Raw genomic sequence first — 26,372 nt, 5'->3', positions numbered from 1 at the left:
ATAATAAAAAAAGATTTTTCATCTTTGTATTTGGGGATGGTACCTATTTCTTGATCTTTGTATTTATTTGGAGGTGGAGTTAAGGACTAATGTTCTTTCTGTATCTCAGCATCTGGCACAGGGCTGCAGAACCCCATGGGCATTCAGAGGATGTTAAATAAATAGACCAATAAATCAATGGTTTGGGACAGCAAGCTTAAGAAATGTCCTCTTGGCCCAACTTAGGTACAATTCTGACCTTATAACTATCATAAACACTTTGATTTAACTGAGAAACTGTGTGAGACTGACTGTGAAATATGATCTGAGCCTGGGCTTTCTGTCCCATTTGGAGTCCTATATAGTTTGGCCTTGATCACATTCACTAGTGCCCTTTTATGGGGCAGTGCAGACTCTATGCATTTTCATCATAATCCTACTCATATTGCATACAAATAAACTGTCTTCAAAATGTACAGTATTTTACACTTTGAGAGTCTTAGAACGCTCTCTCTTGCAAATAAGGAATGGAATCACTTTAGATAGTTCAACAGACACAATATTTGTGTCCATTGGAAATGTTGAAATGGTTTTTATGTACTAGTAAAACAGAAAGACCACTGTATGTAGAAAACTGTTAAGGATCAAGTTTATGTTTTAACTTGGCCAGATAAAACTGAGCCATAAACCACAGAGCACAGCCTGTGAAAGAAAGTGAACAAATTGCTTCTCTCATCTATTAACAGAATACTAGGGACCAAACCACCTTCTCTGTTGGCCCTCTTGGGAGACTCATTCTTTGGGATGGAAATATAACAAATTAAAATAAGTGGCAATTAATTCTCTTGCACAATAACAACTCAAATATGACACACTTTGAACATCATCTGTTAAATGTATGCAAGAATCAAAGGATGCACTTTTATGCAACTGACAGAAAAGCCTGAGGTCTGAATATTTCTGCATATTCTAGAATGAAAACTGAAATTATAAATCTTTTTCTTACAATGAGTTGATATTCCTGTGCATCTATAATCTTACCTCTAAATGCCTGATAGCTGAAATCTTTAATACTATACAACTCACTGCCCCAAACATCTGGGTTATTTGTATATTAAATAGCTTATGTACCAATTTCTTAGTGCTAATAGGTCTTCTCCAAATTATAACACCTGGAAACCTGAATTATGAGGAAATGATATTATCAATTATCACCAATACACAAATAAATAAAAATAGATAAATATCCAGAAGTGGTACAGTTTTCATAGGTAGGTAGGTAGGTAGTAGGTAGGTGCCTCCTCATATTACCTAATAATAGAATTCAGGCACTGGAAGACTTGATTCTTATTTAAAAAAAAAAGGGAAGGAAGGAAAGAAAAGGAAAAAGAACTGCAGCCTTTGGAACTTGGTATAACACAGAAAGGATGTACTTAAATGTAACCCAAAGCATTGGCTAACTCAGAGGAAATTCAGTTATACATCTAATTTCTGGCTTGTCAGCTGGCCACATTGGTGTGCGCAGAGAGCGTCTCTGACAGAAGTGGTTCATGGATCGATTTGAGAGAAATCTGGTCTCCCTAGTCAGAGCCAACTGTTGAAGAGCACCTTTTGTCTAATGACACATTTAAACACTTGCCGAAATGAGGGCAGCCAAATATACAACCAAGAGTTCTTTAGTGTTTCTCTTATCAATAATAGACTAAATCTTCAAAGAATCCCATTGAGCAAAAACAATCAAATGTTTTATGACAACACATCACCATATTAAATCTTCTCTTCTTTGGCCCCCATGGGAACTGTCATAATGCCCCAGGAATTCCAACATGTCAGCACACAAACTTCATCTTCCAGCTTTCTTTTCAAACTGAATTGTCATTAAAAAAGTCCATGACCCAGTTTGGGATTTGCTAAATAGGGTTACTGCATTCAGCCCTCCCTCTAAGTCAGAAGTGGTTTTGTCCTTGCTCTGTAGAGTTCCTGGGGAGAGGGAGAGATACTTCTCTCTGTGAGTCTAAGAAGACCAGCAGCAAGAAGCATTCCTTCTCTTGTACCCTAGTGTGCTCAGTTTCGGTAGCAGCACCAATATCATCAATATTTTATCAACAAATAAAAGAAATTCCCTTTTTTTTTTTTCTGTCATCAACACTTACTTAAAAAGTACTTTAACATCATTCTCTTTCTGAAAATGCTTTTCGTTATTTTCCAGGGTCCATAAAAAGCATAGCATGGGGACAAAAAGCTTTTCTAAGCCAGCAGTGTTTGGTGAACACTAACAATCCCACTGGTATAAAGTTAAAGTTTTATTCCCTTTTTTCTTTTCTTCTTAAAATAAAATTAAGGCTCAAATGTTCTATTAAGCTCTCATTGCTTATGTATATTATATTAAGGCTTATAAATGCACCTGGTAAATGAAATTCACCCTGGATTGAATTAACACCTGCCATATGAGTTATTTGCTTTATGTAATCAGTAATCTCAAGGTTTCTCCTCTTTCTCTGGAAACACAATTTAAATATTAACCTAATCTTTAAACTGCGGCTGCTTCTTTCTGACATTTGGAAACCGGTCATCCATACAAAAAAGGCAAATATGGATATATTAATGAAAAGGCAGCTTCTCAAAAATCTTAAAGTATGTAACTCAATGAATTGGGAAGGAAAATGATAAAAGCAGCAGGAAAGTCAAGTCTTTGTGTCACTTTCTAGGGAAAACAATGCTGGTCATCTGCCAACAACACCTCCAGTCTGAGAGCCTGGCTGAAGTTGACTGCCAATTGCCAAAGAGTTTTTGGGTTTTCTTCATTATAATCTCTGGAAGGACTTTGGGAAGCTGCCATGCGTGCAAGAGAATTTTAATTTAAAAAAATGCAGTAGGGTATAACTTAAGTTCCAGGGATGATAAATCCTGCAGAAGGACCCACGAGGGTGTGTGGTGAACTTGGCCTGATCCGGTCCCAATGTGCAGCCAGGGAGAGGGACTACGGGCCTCCTCAAGTCCTGCTCAGCTGACAGCCTCTGGAGAATACGAAGCTTTCAAAGTGCTGGTCCTCGGCTTTTTCTCTGACGCGTTGTTCCTCTAAGGAATCGACGAGTTTATTCCTTTGCTCAATCACTTGCATCAGCTCGGTGAATATTTCTTGCTCTTCATTTAGATCCTTCTCATCTTTCTGGCTCTCTAAAGAAAAAAAGGAAAAACAACATTGGGCTCAGGGAAGATTGGGCCCCAGGAGAGTTCTTGGCATGGACATTCTCAATTGTTATGGACTTGGTCTGCCTTTAATTTTAATGGAGAAAACAAGGAAATGAATTTAACACCAAGGAACTGCCCCTAAAGCGAGAGATGAGAAAGGTGGGTGCGGTGAAGCAGTTCACTCAGTTTTCATCTTGAAGATATATACAAAGTGACAGGGAAAACCCCTTTGTAACAAAAAGAATTTAATACCAGCCAAACCCTATCAAGTCCCCCAACCTTCCCTCTGCCCCAAAGAGAAACTAACAAAACAACAAAAAGGTGGTTCCCATAAACATATCTGAGCCACAGCAAAGAAATCTGTGAGAAGTTTCTAAGTAAACCAGCTGCACCAGTGGCTACTCTTTCAATGACCAGAATTTTTTTTTTTTCTTTTTTTTGAGATGCAGTCTCACTCTGTTGGCCAGGCTGGAGAGCAGTGGTGTGGTCTCAGGTCACTGCAACCTCCAGCTCCCAGATTCTCCTGCCTCAGCCTCTTCACTGCAACCTCCACCTCCCAGATTCTCCTGCCTCAGCCTCCTGAGTAGCTGGGATTACAGGCGCCTCCCACCACGCCTGGTCAATTTTTTGTATTTTTAGTAGAGACAGTGTTTCACCATGTTGGTCAGGCTGGTCTTGAACTCCTGACCTTGTGAGCAGCCCACCTAAGCCTCCCAAAGTGCTGGGATTACAGGCGTGAGCCACAGCGGCCGGCCAGAATCTTTTTCACGTTTAGTTAATGACAAACTGTAGCCTTTTGTGTAGGGACCACAGGGAAGCAAAGTGAGGCTACAACTGTCTGATAGAAAGGTGTTTCCACACTGACTTTGCTTTTCCCTTTGTCTTCCCGAGTACCTGACCTTCTTGATAATTGGCCTGAGGCATTCAGTTGCCTGGGGGAGATAGGATTGTTAGAAAATGAAAAGAGAGAGTAGGAAACAAGTAGTAATGAGCTTTGGCCACAGAACACAGGATTCTGAAGCCAGATTTAAGTCTTGTCAAGCAGATGATTGCCTTAGGAGAAGTCTTTCTAAATTCCTAGAGCCCTCTGTCTAACCCATGGAGGACTGGGTGAGGAGCCTTATCCCAGAGAAGAGAGGGTGCCACTGTCCCTCATCAGGCTTAGCTCTGAGGTCTGGGCCGGGGAGCAGGTAGGTCTGATGAAAGGGAGACAAAGAAACACCACCCCTTTGTACCTCAAGTTTTAAGCAGAGAGAAGAGAGAAGCAGGAGGGGCAGAGGATTAGAGCCCCAGGCTTGGTCTCTCCATTCTGGGCCTTGGAAGCCCCACAGGGGGCAGGAAATGTCATATCTCATTTGATGGGAACAGTGGGAGTGGGAGATGGATGGGCACAGGACTCTTGCCCTGCCCTTGTTCAGAATTCTGGAAAGAAGCCAGCTTAAAGGGCACCCCTATGTATAAACATAGGACAGTACTTCATGGTTGGGCAGAGAAGAAGGGTCTGAGTGTGGCCCCCCAGATCTTGGTGTGCTGTATGTGGCATGGTGGAGCCTAGAAGGGTACACTTGCCCCACTGATACCAAAGACAGCCGGCTGGTGGACCTGCCACAGGGCTCCCCCATGGGGGAAAGTGACCCCACAGGAGAAACTGTCTGGCCGCACTGAATGGGAGATGTGCTGAAGTGAGGCTGGGTGAGCCAGGAATGCCTGTAGGCACCCAGGCATGCTGAGAGAGTGGGCAGGCTACAGATGAGACCAGCATACACCTCAGCTGCAGATGCCACAGAGAGAGTTGCAGCCCAATGATGGGGGATGCCATGTGTGAACTCACTAAGCAGAGCACTCCACACAAAGTCCTAATGCCACAAGGTCACACAGACCTGCCTCTTCCCATTACCTGCCAGTCACCCTGGGGAGAGACACAGAAGGGAGGGGTAGCATCTTCAAGACTGCACATTTTCATCCCAAAGAGACCAAGCATCTCCTACAAGGACTGTTTAAGTTATTGCATCAGATTAAGTTTACCATGGAGGGATAAAGAGTTCCTATTTTTTTCCCTTGCTAATTAGCGGGAGGATGCGTAGGCGGAAGATGAGCTCAGGTACAGACAGAATAAAGAAACTACATTTTTTGGATACATCTGAGAGGGGTGAGGAAAACATATGACCTTCACTCCTTAGTAAGAATTTTTAAAAAAAGAATCAAAGGTGGCAAATAGTCTTTGGTAGTATTTATTTAGTATCCTGAAACAGAAAAAATTAAACTTTTCAAATCTGATATACAAGTTAGATATCAGTTAGACTCTATGGTTTATTAAGTCCAGGATTACTACTCATTTAATAAACAGCACAGAAAAATTAAAATAAAAAATCCTCTCTCAGTTTAGGCTTGTCGTGGATGGACCCATCTAAGCCCCTCTGACATATAAAAAATGATTTATACCACTTTAGTCTGTACAGTGCTGCTGCATAAGGATTTTGTTAGAGTCCTGTTGCTATAAAGAAACAGCCTGCAAATCACTGCCATATGGGAAAGAACAGGAGACCCTGATCTGTGATCTATTCCTAAATCTTAGCCCTACCATTCACCTTGAGCATGTTATTTAAATTCTCGGAGACTTGGTTTTCTAATTTGTAAAACTGGGCACAAAAATACGTAAATAAAAATCAGGATAATGATGCCTAATATTTGCTCAGTACTTGCCCTATACTGGGCAACCTCATAAGGTAGGTGCAGTATGATATCCATGAAGTATAGACATTCTTTAAGTTGTTCTTTAGATCTAGGTCTGAATATAGGAAAGTCATGCGTGGATCTGGCACTGCAAACACACAGGCACAAAACAGTGAATATGCCTTTCTGGCGGGAACTAATAACTGCATACAGCAGTGTATGATGTCAGTTGGGTTTATCTTCACTCTCCCTCCTTCCTGGTGGAATCATTTTCTCATGTGTGATGCCCTGGCCCTGCCCACGCTGGGAGGGAATGTTTCCTTTACCAGCTCTAGTGCCTGGCAGCACTAGACCCGTCTTTCTCTGTGATCCCAAAGCCCTTCTGTTGTGGCCTTCATCTCACTGAACTAGCATTACTGGACTGGGGGTGTTAGTCTCCCCAGCGAGATCACAAACTCCTAGAGGACAGGGGTTGCTCTTCATCATAAACCAGGCCCACAGTTCCTAGTAAATGTGTGTTAAATGAATGGGTGGATATGTGAATGAATAAGTGAACACAGGACTTTGTTCCTACTGCCACATGTGATGGGGGAAAGCACTGCCCTCACAGCCCAAGTGAATGAGGCTAAATGGGGCTTGTGGTGCTGCTGGTGGGAGGCAGGCTGGCTTTGCACTTTCCTTTGACTCGCAGGCTGGCAGGCAGGAAGAGCACCCCACTCTGGGATTTGTGGCACACTCTTGCTCAAGAGCCTTTCAGGGTGAAAGTTCTGAACGAGGACCCAAGACATCAGCATACTTACCCTCCTTGAGCATTTTCTCTCTCAGTTTCTGCTCCAGTCTGCTTTGATGATCTTCTAATTCTAGTTCCTGGGCCCTGGGTGATAAAATGTTAAACTTTAAAAACACTATAGATTTGTGAGGAAACATTGATGAATAAGCCCATTGAGAGTAGCTACAACATTCTTTTTTCCTTATTAAAACTGGAGTTTTAGCCTATCTTTATTTTTTATTACAATTATTATTTTTTTGAGACCGAGTCTTACTCTGTCATCTGGGCTGGAGTGCAGTGGCGCCAGCTCACTGCAACCTTCGCCTCCTGGGTTCAAGTGATTCTCCTGTCTCAGCTTCTCAAGTAGCTGGGATTACAGGCATGCACCACCATGCCTGGCTAATTTTTTTTTTTTTTTTTTTTTGAGATGGAGTTTGCTTTTTTCACCCAGGCTGGAGTGCAATGGTACAGTATTGGCTCACTGCAACCTCCATCTTCCAGGTTTAAGCGATTCTCCTGCCTCAGCCTCCCGAGTAGCTGGGATTACAGGCATCTGTCACCCAGCTAATTTTTGTCTTTTTAGTAGAGACAGGGTTTCACCCTGTTGTCCAGGCTGGTCTCAAACTCCTGACCTCAGGTGATCTGCCCTCCTCTGCCTCCCAAAGTGCTGGGATTACAGGCATGAGCCACTGCACCCGGCCTTAGCCTGTCTTTAAACTGAAGGTTCTGCTGCTGCTGGGATCTCTGTAGGTACCTGGAAAGACTGCTGAGATACACTGAACTCAAGAGACCAGGGGGAGCAGCTGAAGGCTGCAATGTGCTTTCAGTAGGCTTCGGAAGGCCATCCAGACCCCCTTTAGGGATGGGGTGGGGATGAGGAGAATAGTGAAGAAATGACTAGCATAGGCCCGGGGAGAAGCAATGACAATCAAAAGCTTTTCTCTCTTTTAGGAGTAACTTGACTTAGAGCATTATCTCCAATGATGCCCAAGTCTCTGACTGTGGTACATGAGAAAACAAAATGGAGGAAACAAAAGTGACATATTTTGTTTGGGTGGGGTGAGGACCTTAAAACTCAAGCAACTCTCCAGCTGGCTGTAGGAGAGGTGGAGTCAGTGATGCTTTGGGGTAGACAAGCTTGGGTGCTGGGGCCTCAGCATTTCCACTGAGAGGAGCAGCAAAGTCAAGAAATGAAGTGAGTCCTCGGTGAAGGTGGAACTTACGTTTTCCATGCTGGGGGATGCCCCATGGATATCACCGTGGGTGTGTGAGCTCCCCACAGGCTAGCCCATGTGGTAATGTGGATGCTCCCCAATGCCACTCTGGAGTTCTCAGGAGAACTGAGGACCACACACAGATGTGGCAGTGGTCAGAGGTGAGAGTTGAAGTTGTGTGATCCCTAAAAGGAAGGCTATAGAGAAAGAAAGTTTGAAGACAGAAGCCTGGAAATACCTACGCTTAGAAGCCAAACAAAAAGGTAGCCAGGGAAGAAGTCATCCAAAGGTTGGAAGAACAAAACAAGAAATGCACCATCACAGAGACAAGCAAGGGATGTTTTGTGAGAAAACAGAAAGGTCAAGGGTGTTCACTGCAACAGAGACTTGAAGAGGGTGAGGGCTGAGATTAGATCCCTGGGTTTGACCTGGTGGGGTCTTCTCTTCCAGCCTCCACCTGCCATCTGCATGTGTATCATGCATCGCCCCTATGAGTGCTGGGGTCACTTTGTTATACCCTGTTACTGGCGTTATTTTTACTACATCTGCTACTACATGAGCCAAGGTCCCTGCTTCTTGTTATCAACCCTGAACTTCTTGTGGCCCACTGTGGTAGTCAATGGAGATGGACCAGTCAGATCTTCCTTTAAGAGAACTTCTGGGAGAAGCATAGTGAGCCCACTGCTGCAAGATCCACTTCCATGTCATGCAGACCGAGCACAGAGGAGGTGTTGCAGTTGCCCTGTTCCTGCCCTGCATGGAATTCCTCAATGGGCGGTCTTTGCACTGATGTTCCCATTGACCTAGCCACGACTTTCTTAGACCTGCGCCACATCTGGGGCTCCTCCTGCCCAATTCTTCTCCCTACCCACTCTCCTTTTACAGGCATAAGAACTGCTGTGGAGTCTGAAGACTTCTCACTTCCTCCTGCTCCCTCTCCCTTCACAGGCATTTTCCCCAGTAGACCTCTTGTTCTTTGAAGTGTCTTGGCATCTGGTTCCCAAAAGCATTGAATCAAGATACCAATAAGACATTTCTCCATGCTCATTCAGGGCTTTCTCCAAACTAAAACCCATCCTTTAGCAGAGCTCCTACCAGCCTTTGTCTAGTTCACATGCCCAAGTTTTCCTATTCACCCTCCTTTGGAGAGGAAAGTCCTTCCGACAGCGTGTTGACCAGGGAAACTGCAGTTATGGGACACAGGCAGCAGCTGTGCCTCCCTGACTCTCAGGCAGACCCTTCTATCACCATGGAGCTCTTCTGTGTTTTCTTATTACTACCGTGCTATGCATGTGCCTATCTGTTTCCCTCAAAACTACAAGATCCTAGAAGATAGAGTCTATGACCTTATCCATCTTTATTTCCACAGAACCCAGCATAGTTCCTGGTGCATAGAATGTGCTTGATACATTTTTTACACTTTTAAAATAATTTTTACATTTTTATAATTTATCATTTATACCCAGCCTCAATGCAGACACTGTAGCTATATAAAAAGGGCTTTGTAGTCAGGTAGAGTGGACAAATTACTTAGTTGCCCTGAATCTCATTATATGCGTCAACTTAAAAAGTTGTAATAAGGCTGGGTATGGTGGTTCAGGCCTATAATTCCAGCACTTTGGGAGGCCAAGGCGGGCGGATCACTTGAGGTCAGGAGTTCGAGACCAGCCTGGTCAATATGGTAAAACCCTGTCTCTACTAAAAATACAAAAATTAGCTGGGTGTGGTGTGCACCTGTAGTCCCAGCTACTTGGGAGGCCAAGGCAGGAGAATCACTTGAAACCAGGAGGTGGAGGCTGCAGTGAGCTGAGATCGCGCCACTGCACTCCAGCCAGGGTGACAGAGCGAGACTCTGTCTCAAAAAAAAAAAAAAAAAAGGTTATAATGAAACAAATCATCACTAGAGATGACCCCTCTTCTTCCCAATTCCTGGCATCCTGGCATTACCTTCCATGTCAATGGAACTCAATGAATATAACTCTGGGCCACCTCTCCCAACCCTACCCTTTCTCATTCTCACCCCAGGGGAGGTACATTTGGGAAAAATAGACTATGTGAGCTCAACTCACTCCTCTCTTTCTCTCTCAGGCTCAGTCTTTAGCAAACATTTGTTCTCAATAAGCCTTGCCATAGTTCTAGGGCAAGGTTTCTCAACCTTGACACTTTAGACATTTTAGGCCAAATAATTCTTTTTCGTTGGGAGGGACTGTCTTGTACTTTGTAGGATGTTTAGTAGCATCCTTGGCCTCTGTTCTCTGGATATCAGTAGCATCCCTGCCCCTAGATATGACAACAAAAATGTCTTCAGACATTGCCAAATATCCTCTGAGGTTATTGCCCCTGGATGAACCCCACTGGTCTAGGATAACAGCCTTGCCCCTAAGGAGCAGGTGAGTCTTCTACCTTTTGTGATTAGGTAGGTATATGTCTACTTCTGGGGTTGGTTAGTGTAGTGGGTTGAATGGTGACCCCCTAAAAGACATGTCCACTTCCTAACCTATGGAAACTGAATGTGATCTTTTCTGTAAAGGGTCTTTGCAGATGCATTTAAGTTAAGGACCTTAAGATAAGAACATTCTGGATTTTCTCAGTGGGTCCTAAACTCAATGACCCAAGTGTCTTTATAAGAGCAGAAGAGAAGACACAGACACACAGGGAAGACTGTGTGAAGACAGAGGCAGAGACTAGAGTGATGCAGTCACAAACTCAGGAAAGCCCAGAGCTGGAAAAAGTGGAAAGGGCTAGGACAGGTCCTTCTCTAGGTCCTTCCTCGTGTTTCTGCAGGAAACACAGCTCTCCCAACACCTTGATTTTGAACTTCTGGCTTCCAGACAGTGAGAGAATAAATTTCTGCTGTAAGCCATCCGGTCTGTGGTAATTTGTTATTGCAGCCTAGGAAACGAATACAGGTAGCAAGCCAATCTGGGCTGTCATACTTAGCCATGTACAAGCCATTATCATATCAGCCATTATTGGTAATGAAGATAATATTTTGATGTTCCATCTATTGACTTGGTTGTCTTATTTCTCACCTGGCTCAGAACCCAGGCAGGGAAGAATGGTAGTATTTATTACACCCCTTCAAAATCCTTAAAATTACCTCCTGGGGTTGGGGCAAGAATGAAATGATACAGCATAAATGGAAGCACCCAGCATGACTTGTGGCACTTAAATTTATACTACATGTTACTTTTTTCTCTCTAGAATGATGACAGGTTTAGTGACCTTCAGCTTTTTCAGAATGTGGTGAGATCCATCTCCACTTTTTGATCTCCCAACGAGGCTGCAACTGCATTCAGAGAGGACAGCCAGCCAGATCTTAGTTCTTCATTCTCTTAAAGCCACAGGAAGTGGTCAGGCATATGTCACTGAGTCCTTCCCAAGATTTATCTCAGAGGCCAGACACAGCCTTCCCATTGCAGGTGTGTGATCACTCTTTTAACATGGGCCCAGGGAAGAGAGATGGATTGAAAATGCCTTATCCAAATGACCTTCAGCTCCAGACCCATTACCCAAAATGTATTTTAGCCACAGGACTCTGCAGAGAGAACAGACAGCTAAAGATTCTTTGCACTAATGCCAGCATGATATGCAAGACATAAAATACCAATTTGCCTCAATCACTATTCTGTATGCACAAGGAGAAAAAGTCCCTAGACTTCAGCCTAGGAGGGTAAGCCGCCCCGCTTTGCCCCTTTGCTTTTAGGACTCACTGGTATCTGTGTTGCCTTACTTACATGATTAGGAGCTCCGACTCATATCGCATTAATTTATTCTTCTCCAGAACCAGCTTAAACCATTCCTGCAAAAGCTGTGCTTCATCCTGTGCGCCTGAATCTGCTTAAGAAATCAACAGCAAATGGGTTAGATTGGCGTTTCTCTCCCCATGATCAAACTGCTTTGAGCCACTTTAGCAGGTTATGTTTGTAGTGAGAAGGGCTCTGCAGGCAGCAGCTCCCTGACACCCTGTAGATGCCTCCAGGTTATGGGCATGACAAATAAAACCCACCTGTGCATGCTCTGGGAACGTGTGTGTGGGGGTCTTCTCGGACACTTAGGGCATGACCACTCCAGTTCCAATGGTCACATAACCATGATAACATCCCACCACAAACGACCCTCCCCTTGCCTACTCGTATATTCTTTGTAAAACTTATACATGTAAATGCATCACATTCTTCACCAAGGACAACCCTAGCTGCTGGTCATCATTTCCTTCTTCTTTTTTTCCCCCAGATCAAATGCCTACTGAGTGCCCAGGTGGCCTGTGGCTCCTTCCATGGGGCAGGGAAGCTCATGCCACATTTGGTCACAGAGGAGTGTTGACTGGCATTTTGATTTTTTGAACAAAGAAAAGTCAAATAATAACAAAAGAAGTTATTAGCTTTGTGTCTCCTGGGGGTAAAGTTATATCCATGTATTCTTATTACTTAGATTATGACCTTTATTAAACAGAAGAAGAATCATGAGAAAACTGGCACTGTTTCTTAGATATTTAATGTTAGACACTAAATATCTAGGTACTAAAATGTTAAAAGGTGGCTTTTGAATATTTCACCCTGAAGGGAGAACACAAGCTGTATGGCAAATGCTCATGGCCACCCTAGAAGGATTTATCCTGGAGGGTCCTATACACAGAGGGGAAAACAAGGCAGACAGAAGCTTTGTGTGACCTTGTGCAAGTTGCTTAACTTCTCGGAACCTCTGCTTCTTCACTAGTTAAACTGGAATGAGAAGACACACAGGCAATACGATATGAGGATGGCTATGTTGATAGGCTATGTACCTTACATGCAGCATCTAATTTAATCCTCATAACAAACTTTTCTGTAGATACACTTATCATCACCACTTGATAGCTGAAGAAATGGAGGTTTAAAAGATTAAACTTGCCCAAGTTCACAGTAAGCAGCAGAGCTAGAGCCTGAACTTAACTGTGTCTGATCCTTAACTGTGTCTTCACTGCTATGTATATTTCTCCCTCCCTCCTGCTAAAGTAGTCTTTTAAGGTAAATAATACGCCTAGTTCATTGCCTTGCACATAGCAAGAAATCCATAAAAATTAGTTCCCTTTTCTCCCTGTCTCCTGGACCACCTTTTTATTGATAATGAAACTGGGGCCCAGAAAGATTTACAGTCATGTCTCAGTATTTATGGAGGACTAGTTCTAGGACCCCCTCTTGGATATCAAAAGCCATGAGTGCTCAAGTCCCTTATATATAATGACATAGTACGGTCAGCTCTTCAAATCTGTGGGTTCCTCATCTGTGGATTCAACCAACTGTGGATCAAAAAATATTCAGAAAAAAATATTTCACAAAGTTCCAAAAAACACAAATTTGCTGCACTTCAAGTACTATGTTGAATCCATACAAATGAAGTAATTTGTAGGCATTGTGTTAGGTATTATGAGTAATCTAGACATGATTTTAAAATATGGGAAGATGTGCATAGGTTATATGCAAATACTGTGCCTTTTTTTTTTTTTTTTTGAGACAGAGTCTCGCTCTTTTGTCCAGTCTGGAGTGCAGTGGCACGATCTTGGCTCACTGCAACCTCTGTCTCCTGGGTTCAAGCAATACTCCTGCCTCAGCCTCCTGAGTAGCTGGGACTACAGGTGTGCACCACCACACCTAGCTAAGTTTTGTATTTTTAGTAGAGATGGGGTTTCACCATGTTGGTCAGGATGGTCTCGAACTCCTGGCCTGAGATGATCCTCTCGCCTTGGCCTCCCAAAGTGCTGGGATTACAGGTGTCAGCCATCGTGCCTGTCCTGCTATGTCATTTTATATCAGGGTCTTGTGCATTCATACATTTTAGTATCTGCACAGGAGTTCTGGACCCAGTCCTACATAGATACCAAGAGGTGACTGTATTTGCATGTAACCTATACACATCCTCTAGTATACTTTATATAATTTCTAGATTATTTATAATACTGAATATGATATAAATGCCATGTCAATATTTGCCATATTGTATTGGTTTTTCTATTTGTATTATCTTTTATTGTATTATTTTAATTTTTCTCTAAATATTTTCAATTTGCAGATGCAGAAGGGTGAACTGTATATGCAATATCCCAGATTATTTACTTTATGGGCAAACTGGTGCTAGAATGCAGAGCTTGGCTTCTGTTTCATTCATTCACTTAATAACACCTATCTATCAGACATCTCCTATGTGTTGGTATTACCTTAGGTACTGGAGATATAGTGATATATAATGTTACATTGCATGAGAAATTTGCAGATAGTAAGGCATTGTGCCTACCAAAAAGGATATCACTAGATGCTCTTTGGATCAGATGGACTCAAAGAGCTAGAATAAAATAGAATATTAGAAAACAATCACAATAAAGCAACAAAAAGTACTGTGGGCACACGGGGGAGGGAGGATTTTCCTGATCAGGGTGTGAGGCTGGACTTTCTAAGGGACTGGGGTGGAAGAACAGGAACACTTTTGAGAGGAAATAATGAGGGTAGAAGAGGGCATTTTTCAAGAAGAGGGAACAACTTGAGGAAAAAGGAGGGAATGGGGAAGAAGATGGTGGAGACAGAGATTGGGGGGCTGAGGGGCACGGAGGGGTGGGCAAGGAGGCCTGGCATTTTTTTTGATGATTTCATCACAGAGAATAGTGCTAAGGCATTTGCACTTCATGCTGTAGAACACAAAGGGACATTAAAGGAGGTGGAGTAGGAGAATGATGTGCGAAGTGTCGTGTGTGAAGGACTAAAGTGAGAGAGGGAGGAGGGAGGGAAATAAGGTGTGATTCTTTCTTAGGTTTCTTGAGTGAATGAATGTTTGAGCAAGCGAATGTATAAACATTGAGGGCCAACATCTTCTAAGCATTGTATGTGGTGCCAGACAGGGGTAAATACTGCTTCTAGCTCTTTAGGTAACTGGTAGCTCATGGTCCATTGGGGAAAACCAACATAGCCAAATAGAATACAACATGCCTCTTGTGAGAACACAGGAGGCAGGCAATTAATTGTGTGTGGAGACAGCAAGGGAAAGCCTCAGAGAGGGGACAGCAGGTGCACTCGGTCTAAATGGATGAGTGAGTTTGCCAGGGAGAGGAGGGAAAGAACAAGGCATTCACGGACATTTGTTGTTGGATGAAAGAATGAAGTATGTATGCCAGAGATCACATAGAATATAGAAGTTAAGAATGCACACTTTGAACTCAGATTTGGGATCCAAATGCCACTCCTCTACTTCCCATTTTGTGGGCTTGAGTGATTATCATAGACTTCCTAAGCCTCAGTCTTTTTATCTGCCATACAGCTGCAGTGGGATTATGCACACAAAGCCCTTATCCCAGTCCTGGCACATAGTATAAGCTCAATAAATGGGAACTGTCACTACTGAAATCATACAATATATATGGTAGAAGAACCCTCCGGGGTCATCTGGTCCAGCCATGAGCCAATGCAGGAATTCCCTCCATTCCTCCCTGACAGGTGACTTCTCTATAATTATCCATGGGATGAGGGAGCTCCCTTCTGTTCAGGAAGTCTACTGCAGGGCTGTGTACTTTTAAGTCCTGAAAACTTTCTATTGGCCTTCAATGGGTTGACAGCTAGCCATTGATTCCAGTTTTTCTCCCTGGAGGAGGATGGAAAACAGTCACTGTATATTTTACATGACAGACCTTTAGATATTTGAGGACACGTCTCAATTGACTGAAGTTTGCTCTTTTCACAGTGCCTCCAGATCGTCTGTCATTTTGTCATAGGAAGGATGCCCATTCTGCTTACACTCTAATTTTCCAAGATATATCTTAAAGACAGTCTAGAATTAAACAATATATAAACAACCCAAAATAGAGAGACCCTCTCACACCTTCATCCTATGCCCAGAGATTGAGAAGTCTTTTTAGCAGCATTTTCACTGGGGCTCTTATTTACCAGTAAATGAACTCTGGCTTTTCCACAATGGTGGTAGTTAAGTCTGATACCTTCATCTCCTACTTGTGCAACTGATCTTTTTCATAACCCAATTCAAGACTTTATATGCATCTTGTTAAATATCACCTTATTTATTTGGCCCATTATGGAGATATCTTTTGAATATTTTATCCAGCTGATACATTTCTCCTAACTCTGAGATTTCTGCAGAATTGATAAATGGGCATCCTGTACATTTATGTGATATTAGAAAGCAAAATGTCAGATGGAACTGGACATGGAAGACAGTCATCTGGCCCATCATTAGGGACCTTTCTCAGCCTTTGGATGAAGCTGACTCTATATGCACCAAACTGGTATCACCCAGCCCACATTGCTATATCTTGTCTATGAGGCTGTTAGAGAGATGACCAAGGTCAAAATAATTTCCTGAACTGAAGTTCCACAATGTCTGTCACGTTCATTGGCACTACAAACCTTGCATCTCCACCCAGAAAAAGAAATGACATTTGTTTTTCACAGCTTCTCAATAAACACTAGTGGTTCCTAGTAATCTCAAAATTCTTTCTAAATACTCACAATTTCTTTTCTTTTCTTTTCTTTTCTTTCTTTCTTTCTTTCTTTTTTTTTTTTTTTTTTTTGAGATGGAGTCTCGCTCTGTTGCCCAGGCTGGAGTACAGTGGCGCAATCTTGGCTCACTGCAAGCTCCGCCTCCCAGGTTCACGCCATTCTCCTGCCTCAGCCTCCCAAGTAGCTGGGACTACAGGTGCCCACCACCACGCCCAGCTAATTTTTTTGTATTTTTTTTTTTTAGTAGAGACGGGGTTTCACCATGTTAGCCAGGATGGTCTCCATCTCCTGCCTTGTGATCAGACATCGTGCCTGGCCCACAATTTCTTTAATAATTGTTTCTAGGCTGGGCGTGGTAGCTCACGCCTATAATCCCAGCACTTTGGGAGGCCGAGGCGAGGGGATCATCTGGGGTCAGGAGTTCAAGACCAGCTTGGCCAACATGGTGAAACTGCGTCTCTACTGAAAATACCAAAAATTAGCTTGGCATGGTGGTAGGCACCTGTAATCCCAGCTATTCAGCGGCTGAGACAGGAGAATCGCTTGAAACTGGGAGGTGGAGGTTGCAGTGAGCCGAGATTGCACCATTGCACTCCAGCCTGGGCAACAGGAGCAAAACTCCATCTCAAAATAATAATAATAATAATTGTTTCTAGAATTTTGACAAGGGTCATAATTCATGTTTCTTTGCCATATGAAAAGTGGAAAATATGCTCCAAAACCTTTAGTCTTTTGGTTCCAAAATTCTCCATGAGTTTTCAAAGACTGAGGTCATACGTACAAGCTATTCCTTTTGTTTTGTTTTGTTTTGTTTTTGAGAACGAATCTCACCCTGTCACCCGGGCTGGAGTGCAGTGGTGTGATCTCTGCTCACTGCAACCCCTCTCTCCCAGGTTTAAGAGAGTCTCCTGTCGCAGCCTCCTGAGTAGCTGGGATTACAGGCATGTGCCACCATGCCGGACTAATTTTTGTGTTTTTAGTAGAGATGGGGTTTCGCCACGTTGCCCAGGCCGGTCTTGAACTCCTGGGCTCAAGTGATCCACCCACCTCAGCCTCCCACAGTGCTGGGATTACAGGTGTGAGCAATCGTGCCCGGTCAATGTGCAAGATATTTCAAAAACAGGGGCTTAACTCAGCAACTTCTGATTGAGTAACGCTACATGCAAGACACTATTCTATGTTCCATCTTTCACCTGGGCTTACAACTCTCTCATTTTTTCCACCTATCTATATTCAGTCCCTTCTAGATATTTGTTTAATGTTTCTAGATTGAAGATCGTTTTCCCTTGATAGAGAAAACAGAAAAGCTGAGAGCTGTGAATTCTGCCTTTCCTCGTCATCTAACATTATACCATCTGCCACACACACTGGGCCTATCCTTCCTTGTTCTCAATCCAAAAGCAGCAGCTTTCAAGACACTATTTTGCTGTCTTTAGAGCATTTTTTGTTGTTGTTTTTCAGATTCAGCCTCTTTGCTGCATTATACCCACAGGTTCTAGCTAGACTTTTATCCAGGATTACGTATCCTTTTTTCAATCTTTTGTGTCCTAAAATCTGGCCTGTTAGAGAGTCTCTGTGCTGCCACAGTGATTCCCCTTGACACTGTACTTGACAAACACAGGTTGAACAGAATCACTCAATTTAATTATTTTTTCAGTGGAATAACTTGTAATTTTGTTGGCTACAGTTCTTTTTTTTTTTTTTTTTTTAATGGAATGAAGCTCTTGTTGCCCAGGCTTCTGTGCAATGGCATGATCTCGGCTAACTGCAACATCTGCCTCCTGGGTTCAAGCAATTCTCCTGCCTCAGCCTCCTGAGTAGCTGAAATTACAAGCACCTGCCACCTTGCCTGGCTAATTTTTGTATTTTTAGTAGAGATAGGGTTTCATCATATTGGCCAGGCTGGTCTCGAACTCCTGACCTCAGGTGATCCACTCGCCTCGACCTCCCAAAGTGCTGGGATTACAGGTGTGAGCCATGGTGCCCAGCCTATTTTTCAGCGTCTTCCTTTCTTCAGTAGTCAAACACACTTTGGGGGATCTTTGAATGTGGAATCAAGTGCAGGCTTCCAGGAATCTGCCTTCCCAAAGTGTTGGGTTCAGGGTGACTATGCCCAGTTCAGCCTTGCCTTGCTCTCCACTCCAACCATGCACCAAGAGGTTCCTCTATGATTTCCATCAGCTCCCTGCCCCCTCCCCATCAGATTCCTTCCTGTGGGTCCTGATGAAGGCAGCATTGCCCCTCGCTATAAATGCAATAGAGCAAAGTGAAAGAAGCATGGGCTTTGAAGTCAATCAGACTTTGCTCTGCCACTTACAAACATGTGACTTTGGGCACATAACCTCACATCTCTCTGCCTGAGTTTCCTCCTGTGGAAAATGGGGATGGTGATGATAGTACTACCTTATAAATTGGATTAAATGAGCTGATGCCTATCAAATGCTTAGCATTGTGCTCGGCACATAGTAAACACTCAGTAAACTGTACCGTTGTTACTCCTACCTTGCCATTTCTTCCAACATCTAGTTCTATAGTTCAGCATGGATTATTTTCTGTTCACCTTTAGAATTCAGCTAGAGTATAACCCCTGCCTTGATTATACATGGCTAAACTTTATTTTGTAACTTAACATGAAGTTAACAGAAACTCATAAATAATAATTTTTTTTTTTTGGCTTCATGTACATGAAAAGGTCATGTGGCTGTGTGGATCATCTGCACTTCTTGGGAAGACACGAACACCTGGTACCTATGCGATGGTTTGCTTATCCACATCTCCATCTGGTCCCATAGCTGCTGGTGCATGGAAAACCCTTTCAGGGGACTCTCATGACCAGTTAGGAACCAGGATGCAGCTGCAATGGTGCAGCCAAAAGGCAAGCAGCCACTGGCTGTGAATAGAATGGCCCAGTTCTCCAGCCCTTTCTTCCTCTCACCCTCTGCCTGGGTCCACTGTCAACTGGCTCTTCAATTGTTCCTGTGTCCTCATCACATGATTTTTCCTGTGAGAAATGTAAATATCCCACTTGCTGAGGTGAAATGATCAAAACCCAACACAAAATGACTTTTTATTAATAGAGTCATTTATATTGGCTCACTTTTGCCCAACAGTGCTCTCAAAATTGCAAAGCACTGGTAAATCTTAGTCCCTACCTACCCTAGGGTGACTGGCATGTAAAGGTCAACAACTTTTTTCGTTTCTTTTTTTTTTTTTTTTAAGACAGAGTCTTGCTCTGATGCCCAGGCTAGAGTGCAGTGGTGCAATTTTGGCTCACCACAGCATCCACCTCCCAGGTTCAAGTAATTCTTTTCTTCAGCCTCCTGAGTAGCTGGGACTACAGGCATGCACCACCAAGCTCAGCTAATTTTTATATTTTTAGTAGAGATAGGGTTTCGCCACATTGGCCAGGCTGGTCTTGAACTCCTGACCTCAGGCGATCCACCTGTCTTGGCCTCCCAAAGTGCTGGGATTAGAGGCATGAGCCACTGCGCCAGGCCAATAACATTTTTTGGAATGGATAGTAGTAGAGAGAAAAAATGATCTATTTGTTCTTTAGACTCATGTCTTTTTTTTGTTTTTTGTTTTTAACCTTTTTTTTTTTTGTAGGTAATGCTGAAGGCTTCTCTGATTATATATTGGTGTGTGTTTTTTTTTCCAAGTTGGGTCTTGTTTTGCCGTATGGTTCATAACTATCTATCTCTTTTGATGTGATTTTGCACCTCCTTAGAATCTGTGAGAAGTCCTAATTCAGTGTTCGCTGCAATTTTGTTGATGTACTCTTCATCCTCACTGATGATCTAGGGGCCTTCAAGGGGCTTTAGAGAAAGTGGGGCAGGAACTCTCAATAGCAGTGTGCAGGGCCTCTCCCTGGACTGGCTGGGTTTTGGTCCCTGCCTTTTGTTCTCTGGTCTCTGGTCAGCACTCCACTCTGGAGCTCATGCACAGACCTGTTTCATTCAAGTCTCTACCAACCTTCATACCTGGAGCTCTGGGTATGTCTGCCTCCCACAGGCTCCTTACATAGAATGATGATCATCCAGAAAGCTGTGCTGTGGATCTGGCCTGATTCAGTCTTGACAAGCCCAGGATGCTAGTAGCTAGCTCATAATTCTGTTCTGGGAGTCAGAGCATGCAGCTGAAAAATAAAAATTCTAATCTTCCCCTTTTAAATTACTTTTTTTGTTTTGTTTTAAACTGTATATTTTTTAGAAACAAAATAATTAATTTTTCTTGACTTTGGGCTTTATTGAAATTGTATTACACTGTATGTATTCTTCCACAACTTGCTTGTTTTAAATTCAAAATTATGTTGTAAAAATGCATCCATGTGACTGATTCATTTCCACTGCTGTATATATAATATTCAGTTGTATGACTATACCACAAATTATTCATTTTCCTGTTAATGGATATCTGAGTTGTTCTTACAAGTTCTGCTATTATGAGCATTCTTCTAGGTGTCTTTTTGGCCATGAGGGTAAGAGTTTCTCTGGAATATATATCAGGAATGAAATTCTTAAATTGAAGGGTATGCACATATTCAACTTTACAGCCTAAAGCCAAATTGTTTTCCAAAGTGTTGTGACAATTTATGCTCCCACTAACATTGAATAAGAACACCCCTTTATTCAACTTTACAGCCTAAAGCCAAATTGTTTTCCAAAGTGTTGTGACAATTTATGCTCCCACTAACATTGAATAAGAACACCCCTTGTCCCTCACCCTTGCCAAGTACTTAGTATTATCAGATTTTTAAAGTTCTAATAATTTAATAGTTTTCAATAATTTCTTACTATAGTCTGAATTATTTGTATTTTCCTGTCTTTTTCCTAGGTTTGTTAGACATTTAGCATTCTTCTGTGAAGAGTATATTTATGCCATTTGTCTATATTTATATGGTTGTTTGCCTATTTCTTACTGATTCATAAGAGTGGAAATATTCTAGAATGCTGACTCTTTTTTGGTTATATTTTTTTGCAAACACAGTTGACCGTCTATATCTGAGCCTTCTACATCCTCAGATTTAACCAATTGTGGATTGAAAATATTCTGGAGAAAAAAAAGGATGGTTGTGTCTGTACTGAACATACACAGACTTTTTTTTTCTTGTCATTATTCCCTAAACAATATGGTATAAAAACTATTTACACAACATTTACATTGTATTCAGTATTATAAGTAATCTAGAGAAGATTTCAAGTATGCGACAGGACATGCACAGGTTATATGCAGTGACTACGCCATTTTATATCAGGGACTTGAGCATCCTCAAATTTTGGTACCTTCAGGGATTCTGGAACAAATCCTCTGTGGATAACAGAGTGTGACTGTATATTTTCCAAATGAGTGGCTTTTCATTTCCTTTATAGTATCTATTGACTAACACTTGAGGTAAAAAAAAATTCTTCTTAACATCTCAAGTTTCAATTTTCACATTAAAGTCCTTAATCTTTATGGAATCGATTTGTTTGTATGGTACAAAACAAGACTCAATTTCGTTTTTTCCTCTATGGAAACCAATTGTCTCAGAATCACTTACTTCCTGTGATCGCTAATGCTACTGCTGGCTTATATCAACTTTTCATATATATGAGATTATGTTTGGGTCCTCTGGTGACTTTCCGCAAAGTATTAAAATTGGCTCCATAAGATAGTACATGTTTTTTGCTAGACTAGGTACCTTATATTTTTGATGCTAATATAAGTGATACCTTTGTTACTTCATTTTCTAGGTGTTTGATGCTGAGATATTAAAATGCAATTAATTTTTCTAGTTTGAGCTTATATCCAGTCACTGTTATTTAGGTCCTTATTATGTTTAATAGTTTACTTGTACATTTTGGGGTTTTTTTCAAATAGACAATCATAGCATCCAGAAATAACAAAAATTTTTTTTCTGTCTTTCCAAACCTTTTGCCTTTCTCTGCCTTGTCTTACCACACTGGTTGGGATCTCCTGCACAATGTTAAATAGAAGACTTAAGAGTAGGCAACATTATTTTATTACCGATTTTTGAAGAAATGCTTCTATTTAACAGTGATGTTTGCTGCATGGTTTTGGACGATATGTTTCAATTAAGAAAGTTCTATTCTGCTCTATCGTGTTTTGTTTTGTTTTTTTTTTTTGCTAAAAGTTTTTAGCAAATGGATGTTAAATTGTGTCAAATGATTTTCCTTCTTCTATTGAAAAGACCATAAGATTTTCCTCTTTAATTTTTCAATATGGTATTTGTAAAATCACCCTTAGATTGCCAGATTTAAAAATTAATGGGATTAAGTGTTCATTATATTCTTTTATCTTTTTGAATCTTTGCTGTATCTGTGGTTGCATCTGCCCTTTCCATTTATTCTTTATTTCTGTCTTCTGTCTTGTTTTTAAAAAACAACTTAAGAGGGTCAGCTTTAGTCTCTTATTAGTTTGTTCAATATTTGGCTTGCAATGAGGCCATGGACTTCCTACTGAGTGGCCAGTGAAGCTGGAAACGGAGGCGAATACATAGCAAGTGGACTGTCGGTATTTGTTGAGTGAGCCAGTCTTCCATAGACTAGGAGTGTTCCTGTACATCTTTGCTGAGTGAGCCAAACTGCAAGGCCCTACCATCCTCTGAACCTGAGCCATTCCTCTAACTAATCAGGTAGAGAATTCCGAGAAGTGGGTCAGGATACTACCGTGTGACTACTGCACAACTACTTGCTTCCTGGGAAAGGGGAAATGGCTCATTTACTGCTTGCTATAAAAGCTGCTGAGTCCTTTTGCTGGGGCTCCCTAGCTATGGGACAACTCACTGCATGCACAGGTGCCATCTGGGCTTGCCATCTGGGCTCATCATGTCACACCATGGGACCTGGGGACAGGGTAACTTGGGCTACCGTGCTGATGCTCCTGCTGTTTGCTATGCTGTGAATAATAAACTCTCTTGCTCTGATGTACTGAATTTTGTTGTTTACTTTCTGCACCAAAACATTGTGGCAAACAACTCAAATTCCTTGCATGCTTAATCATCCACTTTGAAGTCTTATTACTCCTAGCCATTATCTATAAGGTTGGTGTCCTTTTCTGACAATATCCCACTATATTATGTGACAAAATAATATTATCTGTGTTTCTGTGTTCATGGCTACCTGTATTTAGAGAGACTCCTTTAGAATCACAGAAGATCTCAACCCTTCCCCTGCTCTGCTGATTTATGAATACACAGTAACCAGCCATGTCTAATGATGGATGAAAGGGTACAACCTTTAACCCACTGCCTTCCAGTACCTTTTGAGAACAAATAGTTATGGAAGGAAACCTAAAGAATATCTATTTCCTAAAACCCATTCCCAAATTGTGGCAGAGTGTCAGAGAAGCATGCCTCAAAACCCATAGTCTGCTATCTTTGTTGAACAGCTTTTATTGCATTGCTGTTTTTTGGGGGCGGGGGCGGTGGTGGCGGGGGTGTGGGAGTGATAACAACGAGTCCTCATGGAGATCCTTGTTTGGACCAGGCATGCAAAATTCATGTATTACAAATATTTATAGAAACCAGCTTAAATCTCTTTTAGGGAGTATAGTTATAAATGAATGTGGATGGATGAACAAATAAATACAATTTGAGAAGTCATTGACCATCCAGCTGTGTTTTATAGTAACAGGGATATAAAAGAAAAGAGAAGAAATATTTTTGAATACCTATTTGTATTTCAGGTCCTTTTTTGGGTGCTTTACTAACATTATTTCACTTAATCTTTTCTTCATATCACCCCTGTGAGGCTGGTATTATTCATTCAATTTTACAGATGAGAAAATCTGGCAGAAAAGTAAATAATTGTATAAGGACTACATTGGGATTCAGACTCAGGAGGGTCTGACTCTAATGCCTGTGCTCTGTCCAGGACACCTCACTGTACATTCTCCAGGAACTTTTATTCCTCGGGTCCTCAGCAGCAGCGAAAACCATGGAGTCTAAGCCCAACTACTTCCCTGGTTCTGGTGAGGCGTTTGCTGGCATTTCTCACAAAATGTGTGCTCCTGCTGCCACCTGCTGGCACCTTGCACATCCTAATTTTCCTTGGTAAACCCCTCAGTCTCCGGGAAGTAGAAACCATCTGGCTCCAAAAAAGGCGAGAAGTTCCATACAGACAACTAGCTGGTAAATCTCCCCCAAAGCTGGTAAAGTTATAAGGGAATAATTATTCTTATTCGCCTCCCCTGGGGAGAAATCCTTTCTCCTTCGAAGTTACTCAGTTTTCATCAGATTCCAGGTATTGAAGGAAAGCCCAGGTTGTGTTATCCAGACCACTTAAATTTGAATGGTGGTCCCTTGCTAGATTGTGGTATTCCATGGCCCTAGTAGGTAACACTGATCATCATATTGACAAGCAACAAGCCAGCAGGTAACAAACAGTGCCTCAACCAACAAGAGTCTAAGTGGCTGCAGAGCTGGGCTTGGCCTCTTTCCAGAAGATGGTAGGGCCCCCAGGAATCAGGTTACTGCATATCCTGGTCCTTCACCTGGCCAGCTAGGACCAAGAGGGGACTTTCTTCCCTCTGTCAAAGACATCTCACAGACACACACACACACACACACACACACACTCACTCCACCACGTCCTGCAAAACATAATGATTTGTCATCTGGGGTGGATTGTTAGATTTTTGTTTTCTTTTGTTTCCCTTTCCTTGACAAAATGGGGAAAAACCCTTCCCGGGGGCGGGAGAGCTTATTTCTGACTGCTGGGAAAAAAGAAAGCAGGAATTGTTGTCACGACAATGAGGAGCTCATCAAAGCCTCATTTTGCTCATCAGCCATCATTGCCCTCCATCCTGCACCCCCGCATGTTCCTCTAATTCAATGCCCGCCTAATGAATAACTCCCAGAACAAAAGCCCCTTTCAGGCAGCCTACATAATTATCAGAGGAGCCTTGCATAACTGTCGCAGACTACTCATGTTTTCAGGTCTGTCTCTAAATTTGGTTATTCACAACCTTTATAGCTCAATATTATTGCCTAACTGTGATCATTTTCTAATTATCCTAATAATACCTATTAAATAATTCCCATTAAATCACTTGAACCGGAGCAGCACAGGCCAGCTCAAATGCAACTTAACCTAATAAGCATTGGTCATTCATTAAGCAACAGGGCAATCTCTTAGAGGGACTGAATAGAATACTAAACCACCAAGGAATATTATTATTGCACAAATGTTATTACAAGTTAGAGTATATTAATTTTGGTGCCTGGTTTGCAAAACTTCTATTTGGTTTTGAGGCCACTCTCCGTGACTTGACTCTTTTAGTCTCCAGCCCCTTGTTGATCTGCATCTATCACCCACACAAGGACAATCAAGGGAAAAAAGGCCCATAAACTTAACAGGGGAATTAAATTACCAAGGATATAAAGGGAATGAATGGAATCCATCTTCTGGCTGGCTTGGCACACCTCTGAAACATCACAAGCTGGCCAGATTTCTTTTGCTATAACTCAAAATAGCTCTCTCTTTTCTTTTCTTTTCTTTTTTTTTTTTTTTTTCATATTTGGGGATGAGGAAGATTTTCAGAAGATGCTTTACAATTTTGGTTTCTCTCATTTAAATTTCAAGCAGTAAAAATTAGACAATTCTTTAAAAGAAGATGTGTGTGGATACTTAGTAATATTTTGTAAAATGATGTGAGTAGTGTTTACTGAATGCCTACAATGTAGTCAATACTCTGGCAGAGACTTTGCCTATCAACACCCCTAATTCTCAAAATGACCTGGTAATATGGGGATTAGTATCTTCATTTTTCAGATAAGAAATCTAGGGCCAGAGAGGTTAAGTGATTTTCCCAGGACTGTTCAGCCTAAGTGGAGTGGAACAGAATTTGAACACAGGACTTGTTGGCACCCACAGCTCCCCACTTTCCACCATGCCGCTTCTTGGTGTATGTTGCTGGCGGCAAACTGAAGCATACTCTGGCTTTTCTGGTTTTTCCTTTTCCTTTCTAACACTCTCACTGAGATCGGCAGATTCTCAAAGACAAGAACCAGAGCCTTCTGGACTGGGAATATGACCAACCACCAAACAAGGGCAGTTCATTCCA

General features: G+C 42.1%; 1 protein-coding gene across 21 annotated transcripts in view; it reads right to left on the bottom strand.

Annotated features, from left to right (window-relative positions):
• Positions 1-1,702: 1,702 nt before the first annotated feature.
• The window catches only part of MICAL2 (microtubule associated monooxygenase, calponin and LIM domain containing 2), a 295,251-nt gene continuing 270,581 nt past the window's right edge, over positions 1,703-26,372 (bottom strand). For 20 of the 21 annotated variants that reach the window (XM_017948611.3, XM_017948609.3, XM_017948605.3 and 17 more), the window contains 3 exons: positions 11,565-11,667; positions 6,645-6,718; positions 1,703-3,156 (listed from right to left, as the gene is read on the bottom strand). In XM_017948611.3, coding sequence (XP_017804100.2) covers positions 2,972-3,156; positions 6,645-6,718; positions 11,565-11,667 — 362 coding nt within the window. In that variant the 3' untranslated portion in view covers positions 1,703-2,971. The remainder of the gene's footprint in view (positions 3,157-6,644; positions 6,719-11,564; positions 11,668-26,372) is intronic. The other variant, XM_021926059.2, reaches the window with a different exon arrangement.

This window comes from Papio anubis, chromosome 12 (genome assembly GCF_008728515.1).
Source record: "Papio anubis isolate 15944 chromosome 12, Panubis1.0, whole genome shotgun sequence".
NCBI lineage: Eukaryota > Metazoa > Chordata > Mammalia > Primates > Cercopithecidae > Papio > Papio anubis.
This window is presented reverse-complemented; position numbering and strand designations above follow the sequence as displayed.